This window comes from Sus scrofa, chromosome 1, assembly GCF_000003025.6.
Source record: "Sus scrofa isolate TJ Tabasco breed Duroc chromosome 1, Sscrofa11.1, whole genome shotgun sequence".
Lineage (NCBI taxonomy): Eukaryota > Metazoa > Chordata > Mammalia > Artiodactyla > Suidae > Sus > Sus scrofa.
Window position 1 is genome coordinate 265,666,171 of NC_010443.5, and position 24,448 is coordinate 265,690,618.

A 24,448-nucleotide genomic window follows, 5' to 3' on the forward strand; every position below is an offset into this window, starting at 1 on the left:
AGGATAAGCATGTGATTCGGGCCTCGCCAATCACAGCACCTCATGCCCTTGATGAAGGCAATCTGTCCAAACAGTGGCTCTGTCACCCCAGATGAACCACTCGAATCCCTTTTTATTTTATTTATTATTATTTTTGTCTTTTTGCCTTTTATAGGGCCACTTCCACGGCATATGGAGGTTCCAGGCTAGGGGTCGAATCGGAGCTGTGGTCGCCAGCCTACGCCAGGGCCACAGCAACATGGGATCCAAGCTGTCTGCGGCCTACACCACAGCTCACGGCAACGCCAGATCCTTAACCCACTGAGCGAGGCCAGGGACTGAACCCGCACCCTCATGGTTCCTAGTAGGATTCGTTAACCCCTGAGCCATGACAGGAACCACTCAAATCCCTTTTTATATCAAAAACCTACTTTGTATACAGAGAGATGTCCTCTCTCCCCTGGGGTTACTCAGTTGGGATGGCACCAGGTCACAGCTGCTGTGGCCATGCCCTCCCAACCTGCAGGATGCAGGCTACATCATGGACAAAAGCAAGGACAAGAGCTGGCTGACTGACAGGGCAAGAAACAGCATGATGCAGGCTGAGAGGAGACCCAAGGCCCCAGGTGCTAGTTGGACAAGTCTTTCTGGTTCTGTGGGCTACTCAACTCCTCCTTTCCAACTTACGCAAGTGGGTTAATGGATGGAGACATTGCCCGGCCAGTGCCATGCTGGCTCCTGCTGAGGAGTTGTCAGAATTGACCTGCCATGAGTTCACCTCTAGTAGACAAGGAAAGTTGGTGCCTAAGCTTAAGAGGCTGACAGTAGGACCCTGAACCGCCCCAGACAATACCCTTTATCAGCGGAAGCTCTGCTGATACAGGAAAAGCAAGAGGCTAAGTGGAGCTATGAAAGCCCGGCCCTGCAAGCCCAGGTGGGACGGGTGAAAGGAATGCCAGGCCTCCACAGGAGCCTTTTCTGTGGAAGTTCAGAAGAGACGCTATGACTGCTGATGTCTTAAGAGGGAGGACAGGAGGCAAAAAAAAAAAAGAAAAAAAAAAATGGAGTTCCCGTCATGGCTCAGCGGAAATGAATCTGACTAGTATCCATGAGGACACAGATTCGATCCTTGGCCTTGCTCAGTGGGTTAAGGACCCGGCGTTGCTGTGAGCTGTGGTATAGCCCACAGACACGGCTTGCATCCTGCGTGCTGTGGCTGTGGCATAGGCCAGCAGCTGCAGCTCTGATTTGACTCCTAGCGTGGGAAACTCCACATGCTGGGGGTTTGGCCCTAAAAAGACCAAAAAAAAAAAAAAAAAGAGGAGAGAAGGCCAACTGTGAGTGAGAAGACAGGAAAGCATGTCGGGGCAGGGAGCAGAGGTCCAAAATACCTCCATGCCAGGAACTGCTCTTGGTACTTTTCATCCATGGTCATGCTTGATCCTTAGTCCTCCTGAGGTCAAGGGTTATCACCTTCAGATTAAAACAGGGAAACTGGATTCCCTCAAGAATCAGCTAGTGAGGGGCTAGGGTGGCACCCAGAACTGAGTCTAGGTGGTTCTTAAGTCTGTGCTACTGCCGGAATCACACATGATGCAGGATTTGAGGCTGATACCACAGCTTAGGTTCCCTGTAGGAGCCAGAAGGACCTGGACCATTTCCCCAGAGAGCTGTTTTGAAAAATATGGAGATGAACAATACAAAAAAAAAAAAATGTGTGCACCTAAAAATAGTGCTTCAAAATGCCTGAAGCAAAGACTGATAGAACTAAAAGGAGAGACAAATCCCTGATCATAGCTAAAGATTTAGCACACACCTCAGTAAATGATGGCACAAGAACAAAAAAAAAAAAGAGAGAGAGAAGAACCTACAGAAGAGTTGAACAAATACTACCAACCAACTTGATCTACTTAGCATTTATAGAATGCTCTCCCTGACAGCAGCAGAATATACACTGTTTTCAAGTGCACTGAAATATTTACCAAGATAGATTATAGGTTGTGTCATAAACCAAGTCTAAATAAATGTCAAAGAACTGAAATCATTCACAGTATTATCTGACCCTAATGGTATTAAACTAGAATTCCAAGGTATCAAGAAAATTCCCCCAAACATTTGAAAATTAACCACACTTCCAAACAGCCAATGTGTGCTGGTTCTTAAGTTACTGCCTCGGCCCACACCTACCCTTTCCTGCTCTGTTTTGTGATCCTGCACCTATGATCCCGTACCCTGCAATTCATACTTCTCATCCAGCTGGCTCCATATTTACATAATACTCATCTCTGCCTATAGGGGGCGCTCCAGGAAGACTGGAAGGCAGGAGGACAAGTAAAAGACCTGCTCCTTTCTATCAGCTTTCAGTTTCTATGAGCAGTGATGCTTGGCCCTGGCAGCAGCAACTCCTTTCTGAAGCAGCAGCTGCTCCACTTTGCAGTTTTTCTGACACTTGCAGCTAAATTCCTTCACTGCCCTATCCCCCAACACACACACACACACACACACACACACACACCCACCCAGCTGTACAGAGGAGCATGGGGCTCCTCTTAATTCCTAAATTTAATAATTTCAACTTTTCCACTTTGTTCCCCTGGTCTTAGGATTGGAAGCTGTGTCCTGCAGTTGCTACCTCCATTTAACTGTTTCAGTGCTGGATTAAAACCTTCGCATTAGAAGAGCTCTCTTGTGCAGCAGTGTGTGAAGGATCTGGCATTGTCACCACAGCGGCTCTGGTCACTGCTGTGGTGTGGGTTTGATCCCTGGCCTGGGAACTTCCGCATGCTGCACATGCAGCCACGAAACAAACAAAAAAAACCTTTACATTAAAATACAAATTGACATTTAAATAACTGGAGTAGTTCCTTTCTCCTGTTTGGACCATGAATAACATGCCATGGGTCAAATTCTCTGTTTCTTCTTGTGTACACACTTGCAGTAATCACTGCTCTTCATTCATTCTTGCCTCTTTACATCTTCCATGATTCCATTCTAGAATTCTCCTTTATTTGAAAGACGCTTTTTTAGTACTTCCTTTGGTGTAAGTCTTTTGGTAGTTAATTCTTTGTGTTTTATAGGTTTTCTTTAGTGATACTACAATGACTTTGGGGGGGGTGGGGGAGATTATGGATTTTAAAACTTATCCTGATTGGATGTGTAAGGATTCTTACAACTATATCTATGACTTGATAGCTTTGATCAGTCTGAAAAATTTTCAGCCATCAGCTCTTCAATGATTGTTTTTTCTGGACCTCCTTTGACATATAATAAACATCTCACAGTACCCTATTTTTTTTTCTTTTTCAGCCAAACCCATGGCACATGGACGTTCCCAGGTAAGGGATCAAATCTGAGCTGCAGCTGTGACCTACACCATGGCTGCAGTAACAGCAGATTCTTAACCCACTGCGCCAGGCTGGGAATCAAACTAGTGCTTCATCAGAGACGATGCCAGATCCTTAATCCACTGTACCACAGGGGGAATACCAACCCTGGATGTCTTTTATCATTTCTTCTCTGCATTTCATTCTGCTCTTTCTCCCATTTCACTACTTCTCTCTTTAGTTCTAATCTTGTGTTAAGCTCATTCATTGTTTTTACTTTTTATTTTTATTTATTTATTTGCTTTTGAGGGCCGCACCTGTGGCATAAGGAAGTTCCAGGCTAGGGGTCAAATCAGAGCTGTAGCTGCTGGCCTACGCCACAGCCACAGCCACACCAGATCCTTAACCCACTAAGCAAGGCCGGGGATCGATCCTGTGTCCTCATGGATGATAGTCAGGTTTGTTACCATTGAGCTACAAAGGGAACTCCCTCATTCATTGTTTTTAAAAATAGCTTTACTGAAGAATAACTAATGAATACTACACTATACATATTTAAAGTATGCAATTGATGAATTTTAGTGAAACCATCACCAAAATAAACACACTAAAAATATCCCAAAAGTTGCCTCATGTTCCTTTGTAATCTATTACATTTTAACTTTTAGTTACTATATTTTTCCCTTTTGAAATTCCAATTTGATTCCTTTTCAAAACTACTGTCTTTTATTATAACTTTTAAATCTCTGTTGAAATTTTCAATTTCATCTTCTATATCCTTAAACACATTAATATCTGAGCCTCCTAAAAGGTCTTCCTGCTTCTGTACTTGCCTCCTTTATAGCACACTCTCCACACAAAGCCAGAATAATCCAGAATAATCCTTTTAAAACAAAACTTCTCACATCACTTCTCTGCTTAAAACTTCCAGTTGCTCCCCTGACTACCTCCATCATCCACCGCGCTCGCCCAGGCCACTAAATCCAGCCTTGGTGTTGTTCTCTGAACCCATCTTTTTTCTGTGTCAGAGCCTTTCTATTTCTGTCTGGAATATTCCTTCCCCAAACACGCGCATTACTGTCCCCTTCTCATTGATTCAGACCTTTTGTGCAAACAGCACTGATACCCTCCCTCACCTCCGTCTTTAAAACAGACCTCTCCTTCCTCCTCTCTGTCCCTCACCCTGCTTTATCATCTTCACAGTATTTATGCCTATTTATCACTAGTTCACTGTCTCTAGTTACGAGCTCCACAGGGGGAAATTTTGTTTCTTTTGCTCTTTGCCGCATCCTCGCACCTGCAGTGGTGCCTACAGGTACTCAGGGGTTTGCTGAAGGAATGCACGAAGGAACACCAGCAGGTTGTTTCTTCATTTCTGTACCTGCTCCTTGATGTAAACAAATAAATCAGGTCCTTATGATACTTTAAGGCCTTGCTTTATTGGTCTCACGACAAATCAGCGACAGTGGTGCCTTGAGAGCATTACTTTCAGGCAGCTGCTGACAATGACAGAGAGGAAGAAGGGCTGGGCCTCTATGGTGGGGTGAAATCAGCACCATCTCTAACTGCAGAACCTGGACAAGTTACTTACACTTGGAACCTCAATGACATTAATTGCAAAATGAGCACAACCCTCCCTACGTTCTTGATCACGGACAGGACTTAATGAGGTGACAATTCCCAGCAAATGCCTAGCAAAACCTCGAACAAATCCTACTTATATTCCTGTAGAGTTCTAAGCACAGAACTCTACAAAGACACACATGAAATACATGACGCTTTTGTGAAACATTCAATTAGATAAATACCTTCAGCTTCTTTAGTTCAAGTTGGTGATGTTGTAAAGAACATTCAAATTCATGCTTACTTTCTTGAAGGGCTGCATTTTCTTGCTCCAGCTGTCTCTGCAAATTGAGGAGAGCATATACACAATAAATATGTTTCCTGGGCACAGTCCTATCGCTTTGACATGGAACCTTAAAAAATGCCTGCCCTCCTTTTTTGTCACTGCAGGGGTGGGGTCAGAAAGGGAGCGTCACCTGACACTCTTCACAGGAAGTACTAAGGGCACCTGATTCCAAAGCGGGCGGAACAAGGAGGGTGCCAGGGAAAGGGGGGAGCCATTAGGGATGAAGAGTATGCATTTTAGAAAGAGAGTGGGAAGAAGCTGATGGGACTGACTGGTGAGGAAGCACCAGGAAATCCATGTGCAGCGCAAGGAAAAGGAAAACCCACGTGTCTGTAAAAAAGCAGCCTTTTTACAACCAGTCTCAAGCAAGCGTCCTGCTGAAAGAAAGATGAGAACTGCTCCAACAAGCGGTTCCCTCGTTCCAAGGAGGGCTGGTCTTCTTCCTGTCAGATGACTCGCCGGCTTCGCTACCCATGAGTGTGGTGCTCCCGCCCGGCCTCTCCTCTCCTCTCCTCACTCACCACTTCCTGCTCAGACGCTGTCTGGTCGGCCGCCTGCGCTCTCTCCAGGGCGGCGAGCTGGGCCTCCAGCGCGAGGATGCGCTCTGTGCGCTGCTGCTCCAGAGCCAGCGCCTGCTGCTGGGCCCGGCTGCTCTCCTTGTTTGTGGCGGCCTGAGGGGTTACCAGAGGACAGTTATTCATGGTGACAATGGGGGACTTTTCCGTCCCTCAGTGACCCAAAGATGAGTGTCCAAGAGAAATAACTCTCCTTCCTGACCTTCTCCAGCCTGGGTGCCACTGAGGTCCCCTGGCCTGCTCAGGAGCTGGGACTGGTCTTCGTGCTGAGGGGACAGCTCCAGGCACCGGCCAGTCCTAAGGTACAGGCCTCCTGCACTCTACTCAGCGCTGCCCTCTACTGCTGAGGCTCTTCCCTGGGGATGCTCACAATACAGTGATGAAGAGCAAGGGCTTTGATGTAGGGAGGATGAGGGTTCTGCCATTTACCCGGTGGGAGACCGTGGGCTATGACCCGGTCGCCTTTCTGAGCCTGCTTCCTCTAGAGAATGAGGACAACAGTACGGAGCTCTTAGGTCTGCTGCAAGGACTACACAAAAGCACATGGAGAATACTTCACAGACGGCCCAAAACTCAGCAAACGGGCAACAAATGCTGTTTTCATGACTCTAGTTTCTAGCTCAACACCTGACCTGAGGCTGTGACTACCGGCCAAGCCCTTGCCATCCTCTCTCTAGAGCCTGAAGCTGTTCTCCACGGCCCTTGCTGCAGGGTGGGGTTTGACTGCCATGGAGATACCACCTCTAACAGTCCCAGAACTAGGCTGGGCCCTGCGGCCCGCTCTCAGGTGGGAACTGGCCAGTCACTACCTCTCTGGGTAACTCAACCCTGCAGCAGGTCCCCACTCCCCCTACCCGCAGCTGCTCAGCGGCTCACAACTGCACCTGAGGTCAGGTCCAGATACCATTCCAGAAGTAGGGGGTGAGCTTGGGGCACTTGCAAAAGCATAAAGGAAGGCATCAAGGGCCTAGAACACAGCAGCCACAATAACCACTCACAAGCTCCTGAATCTGAGCTGCCTGAGCTGCCACGATGTCGCTGCTCTGTTTCAGCTTCTTCTCAGATACCTGCAGGCTCTGCTCTAGTTCCTTCACCTGAGGGGGAAACAGAAGCATCCTTTTGTTCAAAAGAAGCTGAGTAGTAACAAAAGCTTTTTAAAATCAAATCTACTTAAATCATAAAACAGGTACATTAAAGAAAAAAATTTATTTTTATTTATTTAGGCTACACCTGGTGGCATATGGACTGAACCTGTGCCACAGCAGCAAGACAAGCTGCTGCAGCAGCAACACCAGATCCTTAACCTGCTGCACCACAAGAGAACTCCAATGAAAACATTTTAATTAGGAAAAAAAAAAAGATGCCCATAAGTCTACAATTACAAAACACCATCATTCTATTACATTTTCATATAGGCTATTGTTATGATTGTTCACTCTTTTTTAAAAATTTTGTATAAAATTCCAGCAAAATGTTGTATTTTTCCTCCTTGTTCAAACTTCCTTCTGTGTTTCCATGTAGTCTTCAGACCTCAGATTACTGCCTCAAAGGATGTTACGCAATTTCCTTAACTGCTGGCACTTAGGCTGTTTTCCATTTTGCACATCAAATAATGCAGTAGTTGACATCTTCGAACAAAAATTGTTTATCTGGTTTGAATTACCTGCTTAGGATAGATCCCCAGAAGTGGGATTGCTGCTCACGATACATACTTGGATTTCATTTATTCCACAAATACCGACCCAGTCTGACTGTGCAGCTGGCACTGCACTAGGACACAAGGCCAGCACATGGACAGGATGGCATAGTGTCCAGCACAGAGCTAACTTGGGGCTCCAACGTGGCCTTTTCATCTGACTCAAGCTAACTTTGCTAACTTCTCTTATAAAGTCCTCATGTTTGCTGAGTACAGCCTGCTCTGGAGGAACTTTATTATTAAAACATAAGGATGCTTCTGTTTCCCCCTCAGGCGAAGGAACTAGAGCAGATCCTGCAGGTATCTGAGAAGAAGCTGAAACAGAGCAGCGACATCGTGGCAGCTCAGATGATGGTGTTACAACTATAAATATAATAAAACTCAGTGAATTAAAAAAAAATCCTATGAGGTAAAAAAAAAAAAAAAAAAAAAAAAAAAAAAAAAAAACCCAAAGACAAAAAACATAAGCACATGGAAGGGTGTAGCTTTGTCAATGAGAAGTTTGTACCAAATGAGAAAATAGTATTTTTAGGGTCTCATGGTTCCTCATACATGTTCACATGTAAGATTCTTTTCCTTTTTGGCCACCCCGTGGCATATGGAGTTCCTGGATCAGAGATGGGATCCGAGGCACAGGTGCAACCTAAGTCGTAGCTGTGACAACACTGGACCCTTAACCCATTGTGCCAGGCCAGGGACCAAACTTGTGTCCAGTGTTCCCAAGATGCTACTGATCCCGTTGCGCCACAGTAACAACGTGGAAGGCCTGTTCACATGTAAGATTTAACTGAAACAGCCCCATGAGAACAGTGTGAGCGCTTCCACAGAGGAGAATAGTAATGTTACTTGCCTATGATCACAAATTTTATTAGTGGTAGAGCCAGGACTGAAATCTAGCTTTTTAAACTCCTGGGTTCAGAAAATATCTATGCAAGACTCAGTTTGCAAGCAGAGCTCAAGATTCAGATCCTCGAAAAGTTATAGACAGAGTTATCACATGATCCAGCAACTCTACTCCTGGAAGGTACCCAAGAGAAATTAAAGTGTAAGCCCACACATATACTATGTTCACTGTAGCAGCATGCGCAATAGCCGCAAGGTGGAAACAACTCAAACGTCCATTGATGAATGGACAAACAAAATGTGATATGTACATAACGGAACGAAAGTCTTAAAAAGGCTTATTCAGCCTTAAAAAATTCTGAAACATGCTACAATATGAATGAACCTTGAAGACATTATGCTCAGTAAAATAAGCGAGACACAAAAGGACAAATACCATATGATTCCACTAAGATGCGGTACCTAGAATCATCAAATTCATAAAGACAGAAAGTACAATGATGGTTGCCAGGTGCTAGGGGAGGAGAGAATGGGGAGTTATTGCTTTAATGGGTACAGAGTTTCCGTCTCAGAAGATGAAAAAGTTCTAGAGATGAATGGTGGTGACGGCTGCACAATAACGTGAATGTACTTAATGCCACTGTACACCTAGAAATGGCTGAAATGGTACATTTTGTGTTATGCATATTTTACCACAATTAAAAAAATATTCAGGAGAATTCCTGTTGTGGCTCAGTGGGTTAAGAACCCAACTAGTATCCATGAGGATGTGGGTTCAATCCCTGGCCCCACTCAGTGGGTTAAGGATCCGGCGTTGCCTAGAGCTATGGTGTAGGTCACAGGCATGGATCGGATCCACTATTGCTGTGGCTGTGGCATAGGTCAGCAGCTGTAGCTCCAATTCAACCACTAGCATATGTAACTCCCATATGCCGCAGGTGCAACCCTTAAAAAAAATCCATCAATAGAACTGAATGATAATAGGACAAAGCTGTATTTGAGAAAAACATTGCTTTACATATGTTTATCAAGAAAGAAGAAAGATTTTAAAAATGAGCTAAGCGTTTGCTATGGTCTGAATATTTGTGTATGTTTCAAATTCATATGTTGAATCCTAATGTCTGACATGATGGTATTAGGATGTGAGGTGTCTGGGAGGTACTTAGGTGGTGAGGGTGCAGCCCTCGTGAGTGGGATTAGTGTTCTTATAAAAGGCCCCAGAGAGATCCCCTGCGGCCTCTACCACTTCACGGTCATGAAACTAGCAAGAATAGTAAAAGGCTGGAAAATGCCCATGTTAGAAAATGCAGAGATGCAGCTACAGGAACCCTCATGCATGCTGGGAGGACAGAGCCAGGTGCAGCCCTTCTGGGGACATTCTTGTCCTCTGAGTCACATTAAGTCATACGCACTCGCCATCCTCCTTACGGCACCAGGGACAAGGATGTACACCGCAGTGGCGACAGAAAGAAGAAGGTAATCTGGATATCTAGCAGATAACTATAGAGAAGGTAAGATCACAAAGTGGAAACAAATAGGAGCTGGAGCACTTGATAGTAACAAAGAAGACATGTGCATCTGTATCATTGACCTAAATGAACACACATTCACACAAAACAATGTCACCCATTTTAAGGTAACACAACAATAAAAGAGTCTCTACTAACCACACTAGAATGGTTTCCTAAGAGAGGGAGGGGAATAGGGATAAAAGGGAATAAACAGAGAACAACGTCCTGTGGAACCAGGATGGGACTGTCGAAAGAATGAAGGAATTCTCTACAAGGAGGATCCCGAAGAGAATCCCTTTGTTTTGGTTTGGTTTGGTTTTTTGGCTGTTTAGGGCCACACTCGAGGCATATGGAGATTCCCAGGCTAGGGGTCCAATCGGAGCTACAGCTGCTAGCCTACACCACAGCCGCAGCAACGCCAGATCCTTAACCCACTAAGTGAGGCCAGGGATCAAACCCGCAACCTCATGGTTCCTAATCAGATTCGTTTCCCCTGAGCCATGACGGGAACTCCAGAAGAGAATCCCTTTGAAGGGAAGCCTCTGACCCAAGGGAGTTCTCAGCCACAACCACATCATCCAACCAGGGTACCACCCAGACACAGGAATCACTGGGAGTGAGGTCAGTACCTGAGTCTCCAGGTTGGCAATGGCCTTGGCCTGGCTGCTTCTGGCTGCCAAGAGCTGCTGTCTAGTATCCTCTAAATTCTGCTCAGCAAGTGTTTTCTGTAAGTTGAAAGAAGATTGAAAAAAAATATTCATTTCTCCACTGAATCAATATTTACTGATATATACATCATGCTATGATTTGTGTGAGGCACCAGGAATAGAAATACATTTTTTAAAAAGCCAAAACAGTTGAGAGAGGTAAAATTCACATATTATAAAGTATACATAGATAAACTTGACAGTCTTTTGACCTTGCAGCTGGGATAAAGCCTAACAAAAAAAGTATATAATGGAGTGCAAGAGTGCCCATAAAAAAGCAGCATAGAGCAGATTCTCTCTGCCTCAGGAAAGTTGGAGGCTTCATTCTTCACAGGTGGCCAGGGCCTGAAGAAGCACTGAGGCAGGGGGATGACCATCAGAGGTGTGAAACAGCTGGGACATTTGGGGAGCTCCACCCTGCCAAAGTTAAAGGGATGACGGGTTCAGGTCATGAAATAAGAGTGGAAAGTCAGGCAAAGGTCCAGATCATGAGAAAAGCTCTTGATGCTGCAGAAAGATGTCTGAACTTAATTCTGTGCACAATATTTTTCAAAGTAGGCCTGTATAAACACTGGTATTAGACTTTCCTGGGTGGATGGGGAGGCTGTTAAGCTTGAGGCCTTATTCCAGGCCTACTGAAACCAGAACTTCTGAGGGTAGGGCTGGAAATACATACTTTAAACAAACTCCCCAAGTAAGTCCTATGCACACTGAACTTTGTAATAATGATGATGGCACAATAATAGTTACAATATGATAGCTGAAAAAATATATTGAGACCATACAACGTTCTTAGGCTCATTCTAATCGCTTCCTACTAACAATTCTATGTGTTTGGTACAATTATTAGCCCTATTTCACAGAGGATAAAAAAACACAAAAAGATTAGGTTACTTGCTCAAAGTCACAAACTAGTAAGTAGAAGGGATGAAATGCAAACCTAGGTAGCCTTGTTCTAGAAATCAATCTACCCTCTAGAACCCACACAGTATTCACTATAGACTGTTGGGTAGCCGGGGAAGATCTTTAAGGGAGCGATGCAGTCAGAACGGTGGTTGGGAAAGACCAGTTTGGCGGTGAACACGGAAGGCTGTGTCAGAGGGCGCAGGAGGAGAGACTGAAGCTGTGTGGGCCAGTCTGGAGACATCTAACATAAACCAGGCCAGAACGCCTGGAAGCCCAAAGGACAGCAGTGGCACTGGAGATGGACATATTTAGTTGAAACTAATTGAAGACAGAAAGTGAGGGGCTAATCTAGACCCAAGGCTTTGGCTTTGTCACCTTTGTCCTAGTAACAAGGAGAAGAAGGAGCAGAACATGGGCAGACAACAACCAAGTTCACCCACACCCCTGGGCTGGAGACCGGAGGGCTCACCCACCTCCTTCAGCTAAGGAGAGTCGACTTGCTGCCCAAAGCAATTCCTGCTCACACCAAGGGCAGGTGGGAACTATTGGCCTCGGTGAATGGAAAGTACAAAAAGGTGGTCTCTTGGGATGACAAGATGTCCCAAGTGGTGTAAATAAATGACTAATGCAGTGACTGGGGATCAGGATGTCATTTGCTCACATGCATCTCTGAACAAAGTGCCCCCTTCCCCTCAGGGAGATATCATCACACACAGGTGACACCGAGGCTGTCTTTACTGTAAATAGAACAATCAAAAGTTGAAAGGGGAGTTCCCATTGTGGCCCAGCGGAAACGAATCCGACTGGGAACCATGAGGATGCAGGTTCGATCCCTGGCCTTGCTCAGTGGGTTAAGGATCCAGCGTTGCTGTGAGCTGTGGTGTAGGTCGCAGATGCGGCTCAGATCCCGAGTTGCTGTGGCATAGGCCAGTGGTTACAGATCTGATTTGACCCCTAGCCTGGGAACCTCCGTAAGCCACGGGTGTGGCCCTGAAAAGACCAAAAAAAAAAAAAAAAAAAAAGTTGATGGGAGTGATCTTTTCATCAAGCTGGTGAAGACTGGCTGAAACTCTAGGATTTTAGGAGCCCTCAAGTGTTCACACTGCCCTTCCAATGCCAGGTGGCCCGAGGAGAGCTGGTTACCTCTTTTAGAAGTTCCTGCACATGTTCTTCCCCTGACAAGTTCTGCTCCAGTTTCTTCTCCAGGGATGCAACCTTCTCCTGCAAATGCGTGATGAGTTGTTCTTTCTCCTGAGTTTCCGCAGTGACCTGCAAGTGAAAGCAGTGACATTTCACTGTCTCCATCCCTTCCTTCCTGTTTCCTGGAGGATTATCATGTCTTCATGAAATTCTGTTTCCAATTACATCCTAGCAGAACAAGCAGCCAGGCAATCTTCCCTGAAGACGGAACGTGGAAGATACAAGATCTGAACCCAACAGGATTTGGGTATCTGTTTCAGACTTAGTGCAGCAAGTGGCAAATGCTCCTAATTTAAGCAAGCGACAATCTGAGAAGGAAGAATACTGTTGCCTCTGTGGAATCTAGCTGGGACCCTTAGAAGATGCTCCTCCCTTTTAGCCATTTGGAGTTTATTTTTGTGCATGGTGTGAGGGTGTGTTCTAGTTTCATTGCTTTGCATGCAGCTGTCCAGGTTTCCCAGCAATGCTTGCTGAATAGACTTTCCTTTTCCCATTTTATGTTCTTGCCTCCCTTGTCAAAGATTAATTGACCATAGGTGTCAGGGTTTATTTCCGGATTCTCTGTTCTGTTCCATTGGTTTGTCTGTCTGTTTTGATACCAGTACCACACTGTTTTGATGACTGTGGCTTTGTAGTATTTCTTGAAGTCTGGGAGAGTTATGCCTCCTGCTTGGTTGCTCCTCCCTTTTAAAATAACCTAAAATAACCACTGCATCGTCATGACCTACTAGCTAAAAGAATGCTCCTCCTCCCTCTCTCAACAAGCATAAGCTTAATCCTATTAAGCCAAAGTCCAACAGGACCTACAACTTTATCCCAGATGCCAAAAACCAGAAGTAAGTCCACTCAAGAAGCTCCCAGCCAGCCCTATGATGACCTACAGGACAATTTGCCCAGAAACGAGGGGCTGGACAAAGCAGTCATGATGCCAATGTAGCTGCCTTAAGGCCAAAGAGAGAACTTTTGAAACAACCAATGACATTCACCCTGGCTCCCAGCACAGGGACAACAGCTGAACCACAGCAGCACTTTACACCATGGCCCCAGATCAACAGCTGCCCACTATTCATTTCCGCCTATCCCTTTAGCAAAGACGGTAGTGGAGATGGCGGTGGGTTTGGACTAACTTTGTTCCTTTCACTACTGCCAACCTTCAAATGCTGCTCAATGTCAAAGCTGCAGATTCAGGAAGCTTTCAATGCACTCTTGCTTCGCTTCTTAGTGGTCCTCACATCCACGGAGGATGCATTCTCCACTCCAAAACAAGGTCATACGGCATCATCTCGCTGTGAAGCCCGAACCTCCTCACACATACTCTGCTTCCTCAGATTCCCTCACCTTATGCTCTACTGCTCCATCTCAAGGCACAGGCGTTCAGGTTTAGCTTGCAACCTGGTCAATTTTCTCCTCAGAATAAGATGTAGCTATTTGGGCCGAAGTTTTGGGAAGAAGCCCTCGCCATTCTGCATTTGCACAGGGGTGACAACAAATGTAATAGAGGGAAAATTTGAAGAATGGATTCAAGGTCTCAGAACTCAATCAACTTTTATCAAACCTATACGCTGTGTCTTCTCGGGATATAATCAGCTACAGTTACTGACCCAAAGAAGCACTGAGGCTAGCAGGAGAGATAGATACATACACAATTAATCATAAAACAAAGCAATCATGCTGCAACAGAGGGATATGAGATGTCAGAGGCAGAAGGAGTTCATTGTTTGGAGCAATCAGATCAGGCCTCCTAAGCACCGGTCCAGGTGGAAGGTGAGGGAGAGGAACCAGCCCTCTGGGGAAAGGGCAGCATGAGTAAAGGGGTAAAGAGAAAAGTTCAACATGACCAGGAGGCTGGGGAAAGAGGAAAGAAGTGAAGACAACCCTCAAGTCTGTGCCTAAGTGAATGGTAACATGATGCAAGGCAGAGAATGCAGGAGGGACAGGGAGTTTGAGAGGAAAGAAAAGCAAACCATTTTCGTCATGCTGACCCATCTTAATGGGTCTCTTTCCAATAATGTTGGTAACAGCAATAACTGCACAGCACGGTAGAGGAGCAGCTACAGAATGCAGAGCATGTGCAAGTTCTTCCCACTACTGCTGGTCCTTACACCCAGCCTGCGCCATGTCCAGTTACAGGGAAACTGAAGCTTAGGGACTAGCTAAGGGACTAGCACACATCTTGGTGAGAGATTAGGGGCTCAAACCCAAGTCTGAACCTTCTTTATCTAAAGCCTCAACTGCTTCTACTATACATCAATATGAACTTGAGAGATATAAGTCTTATATAAGTCATTATGCTGGGTGGAGTCATAAGTTAAAACAAACAAACCCAAAAAGCAAACCAAAAAAAAAACCAAAACCACAGCAATGCTGAATATCTAGAGAGATTGAGACCATGTTCCCGGATTAAAAAACTCACATCAGAGTTCCCGTCGTGGCGCAGTGGTTAACGAATCCGACTAGGAACCATGAGGTTGCGGGTTCGATCCCTGCCCTTGCTCAGTGGGTTAACAATCCGGCGTTGCCGTTAGCTGTGGTGTAGGCTGCAGACGCGGCTCGGATCCCGCGTTGCTGTGGCTCTGGCGTAGGCCGGTGGCTACAGCTCCGATTCAACCCCTAGCCTGGGAACCTCCATATGCCATGGGAGCAGCCCAAGAAATAGCAAAAAGACAAAAACAAACAAACAAACAAAAAAAACCAAAAAAACTCACATGATAATCAATGCTCCCCAAATGCATCTACAGATTCAATGCAATTCTAATCAATATCCCACCAGGCTTTTTTTTTTTTTTTCTTTTTTTTTCGGCTATGCCTGCAGCATATGGAAGTTCCTGGGTCAGGGATTGAACCTGTGCCACATTAGCAACCCAAAAAGCCGCTGCAATGGCAACGCTGGGTCCTTAACCCGCTGCACCACAAGGGAACTTCCCCACCGGGCTTTTTTTTTAAGGAGCCTTACGAGCTCTTCTGTGGAAGTGCAACAGGCCAAGGATATTCAAGACACCCCTAAAAAAAACCCAGGTAGACTTATCAGACACCAGGACTTATCCTAATATTACAATCAGTAAGGTAATGGAGAGTATTGTGCAAATATCACAGTGGCATACACCCCAAAGTCTAGGAGTGTTTCCATGTACATTAAGGAAAACTGAATTGTTACAAAGCTGGTGTTGCAGATAAATGAGAGAACAGATTTTTCCATAAACTGTAATAAAACAATTTTAAAAAACAGAACACAAATCCCTAACAACAAAATCACATTTTAGGTAAATATAACCTAAATATATATCTTTTTAGGGCCACACCCACAGCATATGGAGGTTCCCAGGCTGTGGGTCAAATTGGAGCTTTAGCCACTGGCGTATACCACAGCCACGGCAACGCAGGATCCAAGCTGCATCTGCAACCTACACCACAGCTCACGGCAAGGCCAGATCCTTAACCCACTGAACGAGGCCAGGTATCAAACCTGTGTCCTCATGGATCTAGTCAGATTCATTTCCACTGAGCCATGATGGGAACTCCACATTTCAGGTATATTAAAGAACTGAATATAAAAGGCAAGACAGTAAAACTTTCAGATAATAATATAGGAGAATAATGTTACGATTCTGAGTGAGGAGAGATTTGTTTAAAAAGACAAAAGCAGGAGTTCCCGTCGTGGCGCAGTGGTTAACGAATCCGACTAGGAACCATGAGGTTGTGGGTTCAGTCCCTGCCCTTGCTCAGTGGGTTAAGGATATGGCATTGCCGTGAGCTGGGGTGTAGGTTGCAGACGCAGCTCAGATCCCACGTTGCTGTAGCTCTGGCGTAGGCCAGTAGCTACAGCTCCGATTAGACCCCTAGCCTGGGAACCTCCATATGCCGAGGGAGCGGCCCAAAGAAATAGCAAAAAGACAAAAAAAAAAAAAAAAGACAAAAGCAAAAGACATGCACCCCTATGTTCACAGCAGCACTAGTCACAATAGCCAAGACGTAGAAGCAACCTCAATGTCCACTGACAGATGAACGGCTTAAGAAGATGTGGTACACATATACAATGGAATATTAGCCATAAAAAAGAACGAAATAGCAACATGGATGCAACTAGAGATTCTCAGACTAAGTGAAGTACTGTAGAAAGGCAATTACCGTATGATATAACTTACATGTGCAATCTAGAATATGGCACAAAGGAACCTATGTACAGAACAGAAACACTCACAGATGTAGAGAACAGACTTGTGACTGTCAAGGAGGAGGTGTCACATGGGGGTTTGGGGTTAACAGATGCAAACTATTACATTTAGAAGGGGAAACAACAAGGTCCTACTGAATAGCACAGGGAACTATAATCCAATCTCCTGGGAACATGGAAAAAGAACATAAAAAAGAATGTAGAAGGATCCCTGAGTCACTTTGCTGTACAGCTGAAATTGGCACAATACTGTATATCAACTCTACTTAAAAAAAAAACTCCTACAATTAATGAGAAAAAGACAGAAAATGCAACAGAAAATGGGTGGAGGATTTGAACCAGCACCTCACGGAAGAGCGTGAATGACTGATAAACATATGAAAAGATGCCCAACTGCATAAGTAATCTGGGAAAAGCAAATCAAAATCAAACTGGCAAAAATTAAGTTTGACAATATCCCACACTGTCAAGGAAGCAGAGCAAACCCAAATTCTTATATGATGCTGGTGAGGGTATATAAATTACTACACTATTATGAGAAAATTTTGCCGTATCTAGGAAAAGTACAAATCTTTTGACCCAAGCTGTTCACATCTCAAATATACCCTAGAGTTATATTTTTGTGTAGGAAGACAAAAATTTACAGTAGCCTTATTTGTAAAAGTAAAAAAACCAAAAACACCCTAATGTCCTCTGTCAAAAGGATGGATAAATAAATTCTAGTAAATTCATACCATACAGTTAAGAAAAGATTAAATTACAGCGGTCTGTGTTCATATGAATATGTCTCAGGAATACAACCTTGAGCACAAAAAGCTAGTTTTAGAAAAATACCTGCAGCATTTCATTTAAGTAATGTTAACACACATGAGAAATGAAAGCAGATACTGCTTAGGGATACTATTATAAAGCAAAGCAAGGGAATGGAATAATTTCTGGATAGCACTTAAGAAGGCAAAAAGAATGGGATGGAATAGTAAAGGGCACACTAGGAACCATTTCTTAACCTGGGGGGTAGTGGCTACATGGTGGTTTATTAGCTTGTTACACTCTTTGTCTTACTTATGTTTTAAAAATATACCCAATTTTTAAAAATCTACCCAGTAAGGACAACAAAGAAACTGACTCCAAACCCATCATCTTCATGAGATACCTGTCCTTCCTCCAGTGCTCTCTTAGCCTGATGACTAACAATAGCAGCCTCTCAGTTGATTACACCAGAAACCCAGCAATCACTCCTAACAGCTTCCTTTTTTTTTTTTTTTTGTCTTTTTGCCATTTCTAGGGCCGCTTCTGGCGGCATATGGAGGTTCCCGGCCTATGCCAGAGCCACAGCAACGTGGGATCCGAGCAGCGTCTGCAACCTACACCACAGCTCACGGCAATGCCAGATCCTTAACCCACTGAGCAAGGGCAGGGACCGAACCCGCAACCTCATGGTTCCTAGTCGGATTCGTTAACCACTGCATCACGATGGGAACTCCCCTAACAGCTTCTTTATTCCTGTTGCTCTCCTATATTTCTCACATTACCAAGTGGGACCACTTCCTCACTCTTTCTTTCTTTTCTTTTTTCTCTCGGCAACACTGGATCCTTAACCCACTGAGTGAGGCCAGGAATCAAACCCACATCCTCATGGATGTTAGTTGGGTTCTTAATCCACCGAGCCACAATGGGAACTCCCTCACTCTAGTGTTTCTGACACCAAGCACAGAACTTGACATATAATAAAGCTTAAATTATTGATTTATTCATTCACTTATAGTCTTTTTAGGGCCATACTCATGGCATATGGAAGTCCCAGGCCAGGGGTCGAACTGGAGCTATGGTCACCAGCCTATGCCACAGCCACAGCCACACCATATCCGAACTGCATCCTCAACCTATGCCACAGCTTGTGGCAATGGAGGATTCTTAACCCGCTGAGCAGGGCCAGGATTGGTAAGTAACCTCATGGATACTAGCTGGGCTCTAAACCCACTGAGCCACAACAGGAGCTCCCTAAACTATATTTTTAGAATGAACGAGGCAACTTAGTGAGACCAGAGTCTGGAAAATTAGTTTTTCCAATTAAGAAATGGATGGATGGTTCTAACTGATAATCAAATGATCCTGGGAGTTCCCGTTGTGGCTCAGTGGTAATGAATCCAACTAATATCCATGAGGATGTGGGTTCAATCCCTGGCCTCGCTTGGTGGCTTAAGGATCCAGTGTTGCCGTGAGCTTTGGCGTAGGTCACAGATGCGGCTAGGATCCTGTGCTGCTGTTGCGTAGGCCGGCAGCGACAGCTCCAATTTGACCCCTAGCCTGGGAACTTCCATGCATTGCGGGTGCAGCCCTAAAAAGACAAAAAAAAGGTCCTTTGGATCCCAAAGTTTTGTGTCCGTTATTTCCTCTACCCCCATACCCTTAAATGAATTGTGTACCCTTCTGTATTTCCTGCTTCCTAATGATCCTTGAAATTGCAGTTCCTCCAGGAAGAGTTCCGTGACTCCTGCACTGAAAAGGCATTCTCCCTATGGCATATCTTTTGCATTTGAAATACGTACTTCACTTATTTGAGACTTACTGGATTGTGAATATTTGTTTTTTTCGTCACAGGAGGTTTGAGCTCTACAATGAAACGGTAAGCCTTTGAGACAGAATACTGCATGTGTCTAGATTTTCAGTGCCTCGAGGGGAGGGACCTTCTATCATAGTCATTCATTTGTGTGAGATCATTTACGGGGTGCGCCTTGTTGTGAGGCAACAGAGCCCACTAGAACAAGCATGAGCGCTGGAGTAAGACCTGGGTTAGAATTCAGTTCTGTCACTTACCGTAAAACTTTGACAAGGTATATGACCTCTTTTGGTTTCTATTTAGGTATCTGTAAGTATGCTAATAGCTGGAAGGCATATACAGACTTCTATTGATACAAATGTTACTGTACTATAATGAGTCTGTAAATCTCTGCTGCACTTGAGATTAGTGGTTCTTAAGGGAAGAGGATAGGGCTTTTGGGTACCATCGGCTAGGGAATGTTTTGTCATATGAGGGGAAGGGCTGGACTGCCAATGCCTGAAGAATGCTGCTGGCATTCAGAACCCTGGGCCTGCAAAGCTAAATGTTATACAATGCAAGAGATAAATATACAATGCAAATTGCTCTGCTCGAAACAGTGATAAGAAACCCCACTCTATGGTTAATAATAATATTATCATTCACTTTTATATTTTCATAATTTAGCACAGATCTACAGTAGAAGTGCAAAGAACATATGTCGGCCAAACAACAAAAAAAGAATAGTAATGATATCATTTATACGCTTTTGAACAAACTGGACTAGAGCCAGGTATGTCGAAGGTACAAGCCTGGTCACATCAACCACCACTGTTGTATTTTCTTCTGCTCAAGGTCCATGACATCGCACTTGACATACTGAGAAGGTCAAATGGTGTCCTTTAAGAGTTCCTGTCAGGACAATACCAATCTCTCCTGTTAAGCAACCCTTGTTCAGCATGTGGCCACTTCCATCTGAACGCAGCCTGCCTAGGCCAGGAACTAGGGCAATGGGGACTTCGTGAGAAACAAGTTTCACCTGCCACCCTGAGGCAAAAATTTCTAACGGATTTCGTTTTTACTCCATTCATGAACCCTAGGAACCTGGGTCTGTCCGAGTACTCTGCTTACCTTTTGCAAATCAAGGGAAAGCTGCTGAATGAATGCTTGGAGCTCCTGTTCCTTTTGCTCCAGGGCTGTGATCTTATTTTCTGCACCTGTTTTTGAAGCTGTCATATGATCTCTTCATTGAAAGAAAGCAGACAATGAACAAATTTGGATATCTCATCTAAGACACATTCTTCCACAGGAAAAATACAAATGGTTCTTTACATGTCAGGGCTGCAAATATTAGACACGTGAAGATTATCGATGAAGAAGATACCTTGACTCTCTCTGAAGCAGAAGCCCCAAGAGAAAAGGTTCCACCCAGGTTTAAGCAAAAAATCCTGATCTGCCTTCAGCTACCCAACATCTTAGAAACTAAAACATAATAAACTGCTAAGCAGGTGAAAGGGAGTGAGGGTTGGCGGGGGGGGGGGGGTCCTAAAGCCCTGGGCAGGTAAGGACAAGTCCATTAGACTTGGCAGAACTAAGACTGGAAGGTGCTGCAGTGAGCAACAGGGAAAGATGGGTGGGCTGCAGCCAGAGCTACGCTAACACCGCTTCCCATGGGCCCCACAGACCAAGCAAGAACCTCTGCTCTTCCAGCGTTGAATAGTGTCTCTGCAATTCTTCGAGCTTCTGGCTTAAGTCTGATGACAGCTGATTGGACGTCATCAACTCCTCTTGGGTGCGACTAAGTTCTCTCACTTGTGCCTCCAACTCCTGTTCCATTTTCCCCAAACTTTCTTCTTTTTTTAAAAGCTGATAGAAAGACAGAAAGTTTCACTGGGCCACTACTAAGAAACAGACTTGGACCAATAAAGCAAGCTTTTACAACATTTTTATCAGCTTATAGAGGGGACTTATGTGCCCAGGAATTTAAAAGGAAAAAGTAAACACATTTCAAACAGAACTTTTCCATTTTAATAAACTGAAAAACATACAAATATGATTACTATCGAAGATTAGTGAGGTACGTTGATCAGAAGTTAGAGAGTGAATTCAGAGTAACTAAGTATCTCTTCAGGATTTAAAATAAAAATGCGCACCATGTGCTTTACTTTACTTAGTTCTTGCTGCTGGAACCCCTCCAATTCATCCATTTCATCTCTCCTTTGGAAAAGATTCAAACTCTGGTTCTTTATTTCCTGTAACTGAGCTGTCAGAAATCTTTTATCCTGTGTAGAAGAAGATATCAACTCAGACAACTGGGACATTAGAAATCCATATGTGTAAGCAGAAATTTTTTTTTTTTTTTCCAGCTGCACCCATGGCATAAGATCCTCACCCCACTGCGCCAGGCCAGGGAGTGAACCCGTGCCACCAGAGACAACACTGGATCCATAACCTGCTGTGCTACAGCAGAAACTCTCTTTTTTTTTTTTTTCTTTTGGCCTTGCTCACTGCATGAACTTCCCAGGACAGAGAGACTCAAGCCACAGCAGTGACAATGCCAGATCCTGAAATGCTAGGCCACCAGGGAACTCCCCAGAATTTTTTTTTTTTTTTTTTTTTGCTTTTCAGGGCCACACCTGCAGCATATGGAAGTTCCCAGATTAGGGGTCAAATCAGAGCCCAGAATTTTTTGTCTTTTTGCCATTTCTTGGACCACACCTATGGCATATGGAGGTTCCCAGGGTAGGGGTCAAATCGGAGCTGTAGCTGCCAGCCTACGCCAGAGCCTATGCCAGAGCCACAGCAACACGGGATCCGAGCCGCATTAACCCACTGAGCAAGGGCAGGGATCGAACCCGCAACCTCATGGTTCCTAGTCGGATTCATTAACCGCTGCGCCACGACGGGAACTCCAGAGCCCAGAATTTTTAATAAAGGAAAGTCTTAAGGCTGTCTCTTGTCAGTAGCAATTATACATTGATATAGGGAAGCTTTATGGTATTTACTTACAAAGTTATTTACATATACTTTAAGTTAAAAATAAATATGTTTTAAATAATAGTTGTGAAAAGAGGAGCAAGAGCAACAATTACTTAACACTTGAAAAGTGCTTAAGTTTGATTAGCAATTCCAGATATCCGTTTTACATGTCTCTTCTCAGGGACATACTGAACTAGCTGACTAACATGAATAACTGGTACAAGACTGAATAATCTTAAAAAATTAGGTTCATTTAAGTAGAACTGATTTCACTAAGTTCAGACAGCAAGTCAACACAAATCAGACATGACCAGTGTCAGCAGGTTACAATTTACTAAATGATAGCTTCTCGAGATGGGTTCCTTTTAGGATGAACCCTGATGTGGCAGTTTCCAATTCTTGGTTGAAGAGAAATTAAAACAGTCTAAAAATAACATTTCTAAAAATCACAGTAGCTTAAAAAACCTTCACAGATGTCTCATTACTCTTTTCTGATGTAAAATGTTTTCCAACCCCTCCTGTGCAGGGTGGGTAGTAGGAAGAGAAAAAAGGCTCTTAATGAACTGAAGTAGATTTAATTTAGTTCAGTCATATATGGATCCCCTTTTACCATAATTTTATTTTGTCTTTTTAGGGCTGCATCTGCAGCCCATGGAAGTTCCTGGGCTAGGGGTCAAATTGGAGCTGTAGGTGCTAGCCTACGCCACAAATGCAGCAATGCCAGATCCAAGCCACATTTGTGACCTACATATACCACAGCTCATGGCAATGCTGGATCCTTAACCCATGGAGCAAGGGCAAGGATCAAACCTGCATCCACATGGATGCCAGTTGGGCTCGCTACCACTGAGCCACAAGAGGAACACCTACTATAATTTTAAATGATGAAAAAATAGTTCTATGAGAATTTCAACTGTTTATTATTATTATTATTATTATTATTATTTTGTCTCTTTAGGGCTGCACCCACAGCACATGGAGCTTCCCAGGCTAGGGTCCAATTGGAGCTACAGCTGCCAGCCTACACCACAGCCACAGCCACAGCAACACCAGATCCCAGCAGCATCTGAAATCTACACCACGGCTCATGGCAACGCTGGATCCTTAACCCACTCAGTGAGGCCAGGGATAGAACCCACAACCTCACGGTTCCCAGACGAATTCGTTTCCACTGCACCATGATGGGAACTCAACTGTTATTATCTTAAGAGTTTCTTTCACGACAAGAAAACTTTAAATCATACCTTCATATTGAAGAAGATATAACATCATGCTTATATCTACATATCTATATTGAGATTTATATTTTTTTCTTTTTTGGCCACGTCTGGGGCATGCAGAGGTTCTCAGGCCAGGGATTGAACCCAAGACACAGACAGCAGTGACACCAGATCCATAACTGTGGTGCCACAAGAGAACTTCTTAGATGTATATTTTTAAACATTAAGTTTCTTAAATAAACACCTTAATAAAGATAACTTGACTTTTCTGTAATTCTTTCACTACATAAGTATGGTTAAGGCATTCTGACAGCTTGATAACCAGATTTCTACAGAATATACAAAGAAAATTGCTGGTTTAACTTGGTGTTTTATCCCAAGAGTGGAGCAATAATAAAATTCATTTCTTTAGGGAGTTCCTGTTGTGGCTTAGTGGGTTACAAACCTGACTAGTATCCATGAGGATGCAGATTTGATTCCTGGCCTCACATAGTGGGTTAAAGATCTGGTGTTGCTGTGGCTGTGGTGTAGGCCAGCAGTTGCAGCTCTGATTCAACCCCTAGCCTGGGAACTTCCATATGCTGTGGGTGCAGCCCTAAAAAGAAAAAAAAATAATTTGTTTAATAAAATCAATAGTAAATATAATTTACAACTAAAAATAGTTTTGTACCATAAAGAGAAGCATAGTAGTACTCAATGAAAAGGAATGAATTAGAAAGTCGCACAATTCAAGTTGAGCAAACTAATGATTGTTTTATTTTTACTTCTTATTGATTTATGTACTTATTAGAAAGTCTATTATTTCTTTCTTTCCTTTTTTCTTAGGGCCACACCTGCAGCATACGGAGGTTCCCAGGCTAGGGGTGGAATTGGAGCTGCAGCTGCCGGCC

General features: G+C 44.1%; 1 protein-coding gene across 3 annotated transcripts in view; it reads right to left on the minus strand.

The window, feature by feature from the left end:
- GOLGA1 (golgin A1) overlaps nt 1–24,448 on the minus strand; it is a 50,733-nt gene that overhangs the window by 10,996 nt on the left and 15,289 nt on the right. For all 3 annotated transcript variants that reach the window (XM_005654558.3, XM_013986679.2, XM_013986672.2), the window contains exons 8-15: nt 21,513–21,641; nt 21,056–21,225; nt 20,491–20,602; nt 12,593–12,718; nt 10,466–10,561; nt 6,785–6,880; nt 5,733–5,882; nt 5,111–5,206 (exon numbers count right to left, since the gene is read on the minus strand). In XM_005654558.3, coding sequence (XP_005654615.2) covers nt 5,111–5,206; nt 5,733–5,882; nt 6,785–6,880; nt 10,466–10,561; nt 12,593–12,718; nt 20,491–20,602; nt 21,056–21,225; nt 21,513–21,641 — 975 coding nt within the window. The remainder of the gene's footprint in view (nt 1–5,110; nt 5,207–5,732; nt 5,883–6,784; nt 6,881–10,465; nt 10,562–12,592; nt 12,719–20,490; nt 20,603–21,055; nt 21,226–21,512; nt 21,642–24,448) is intronic.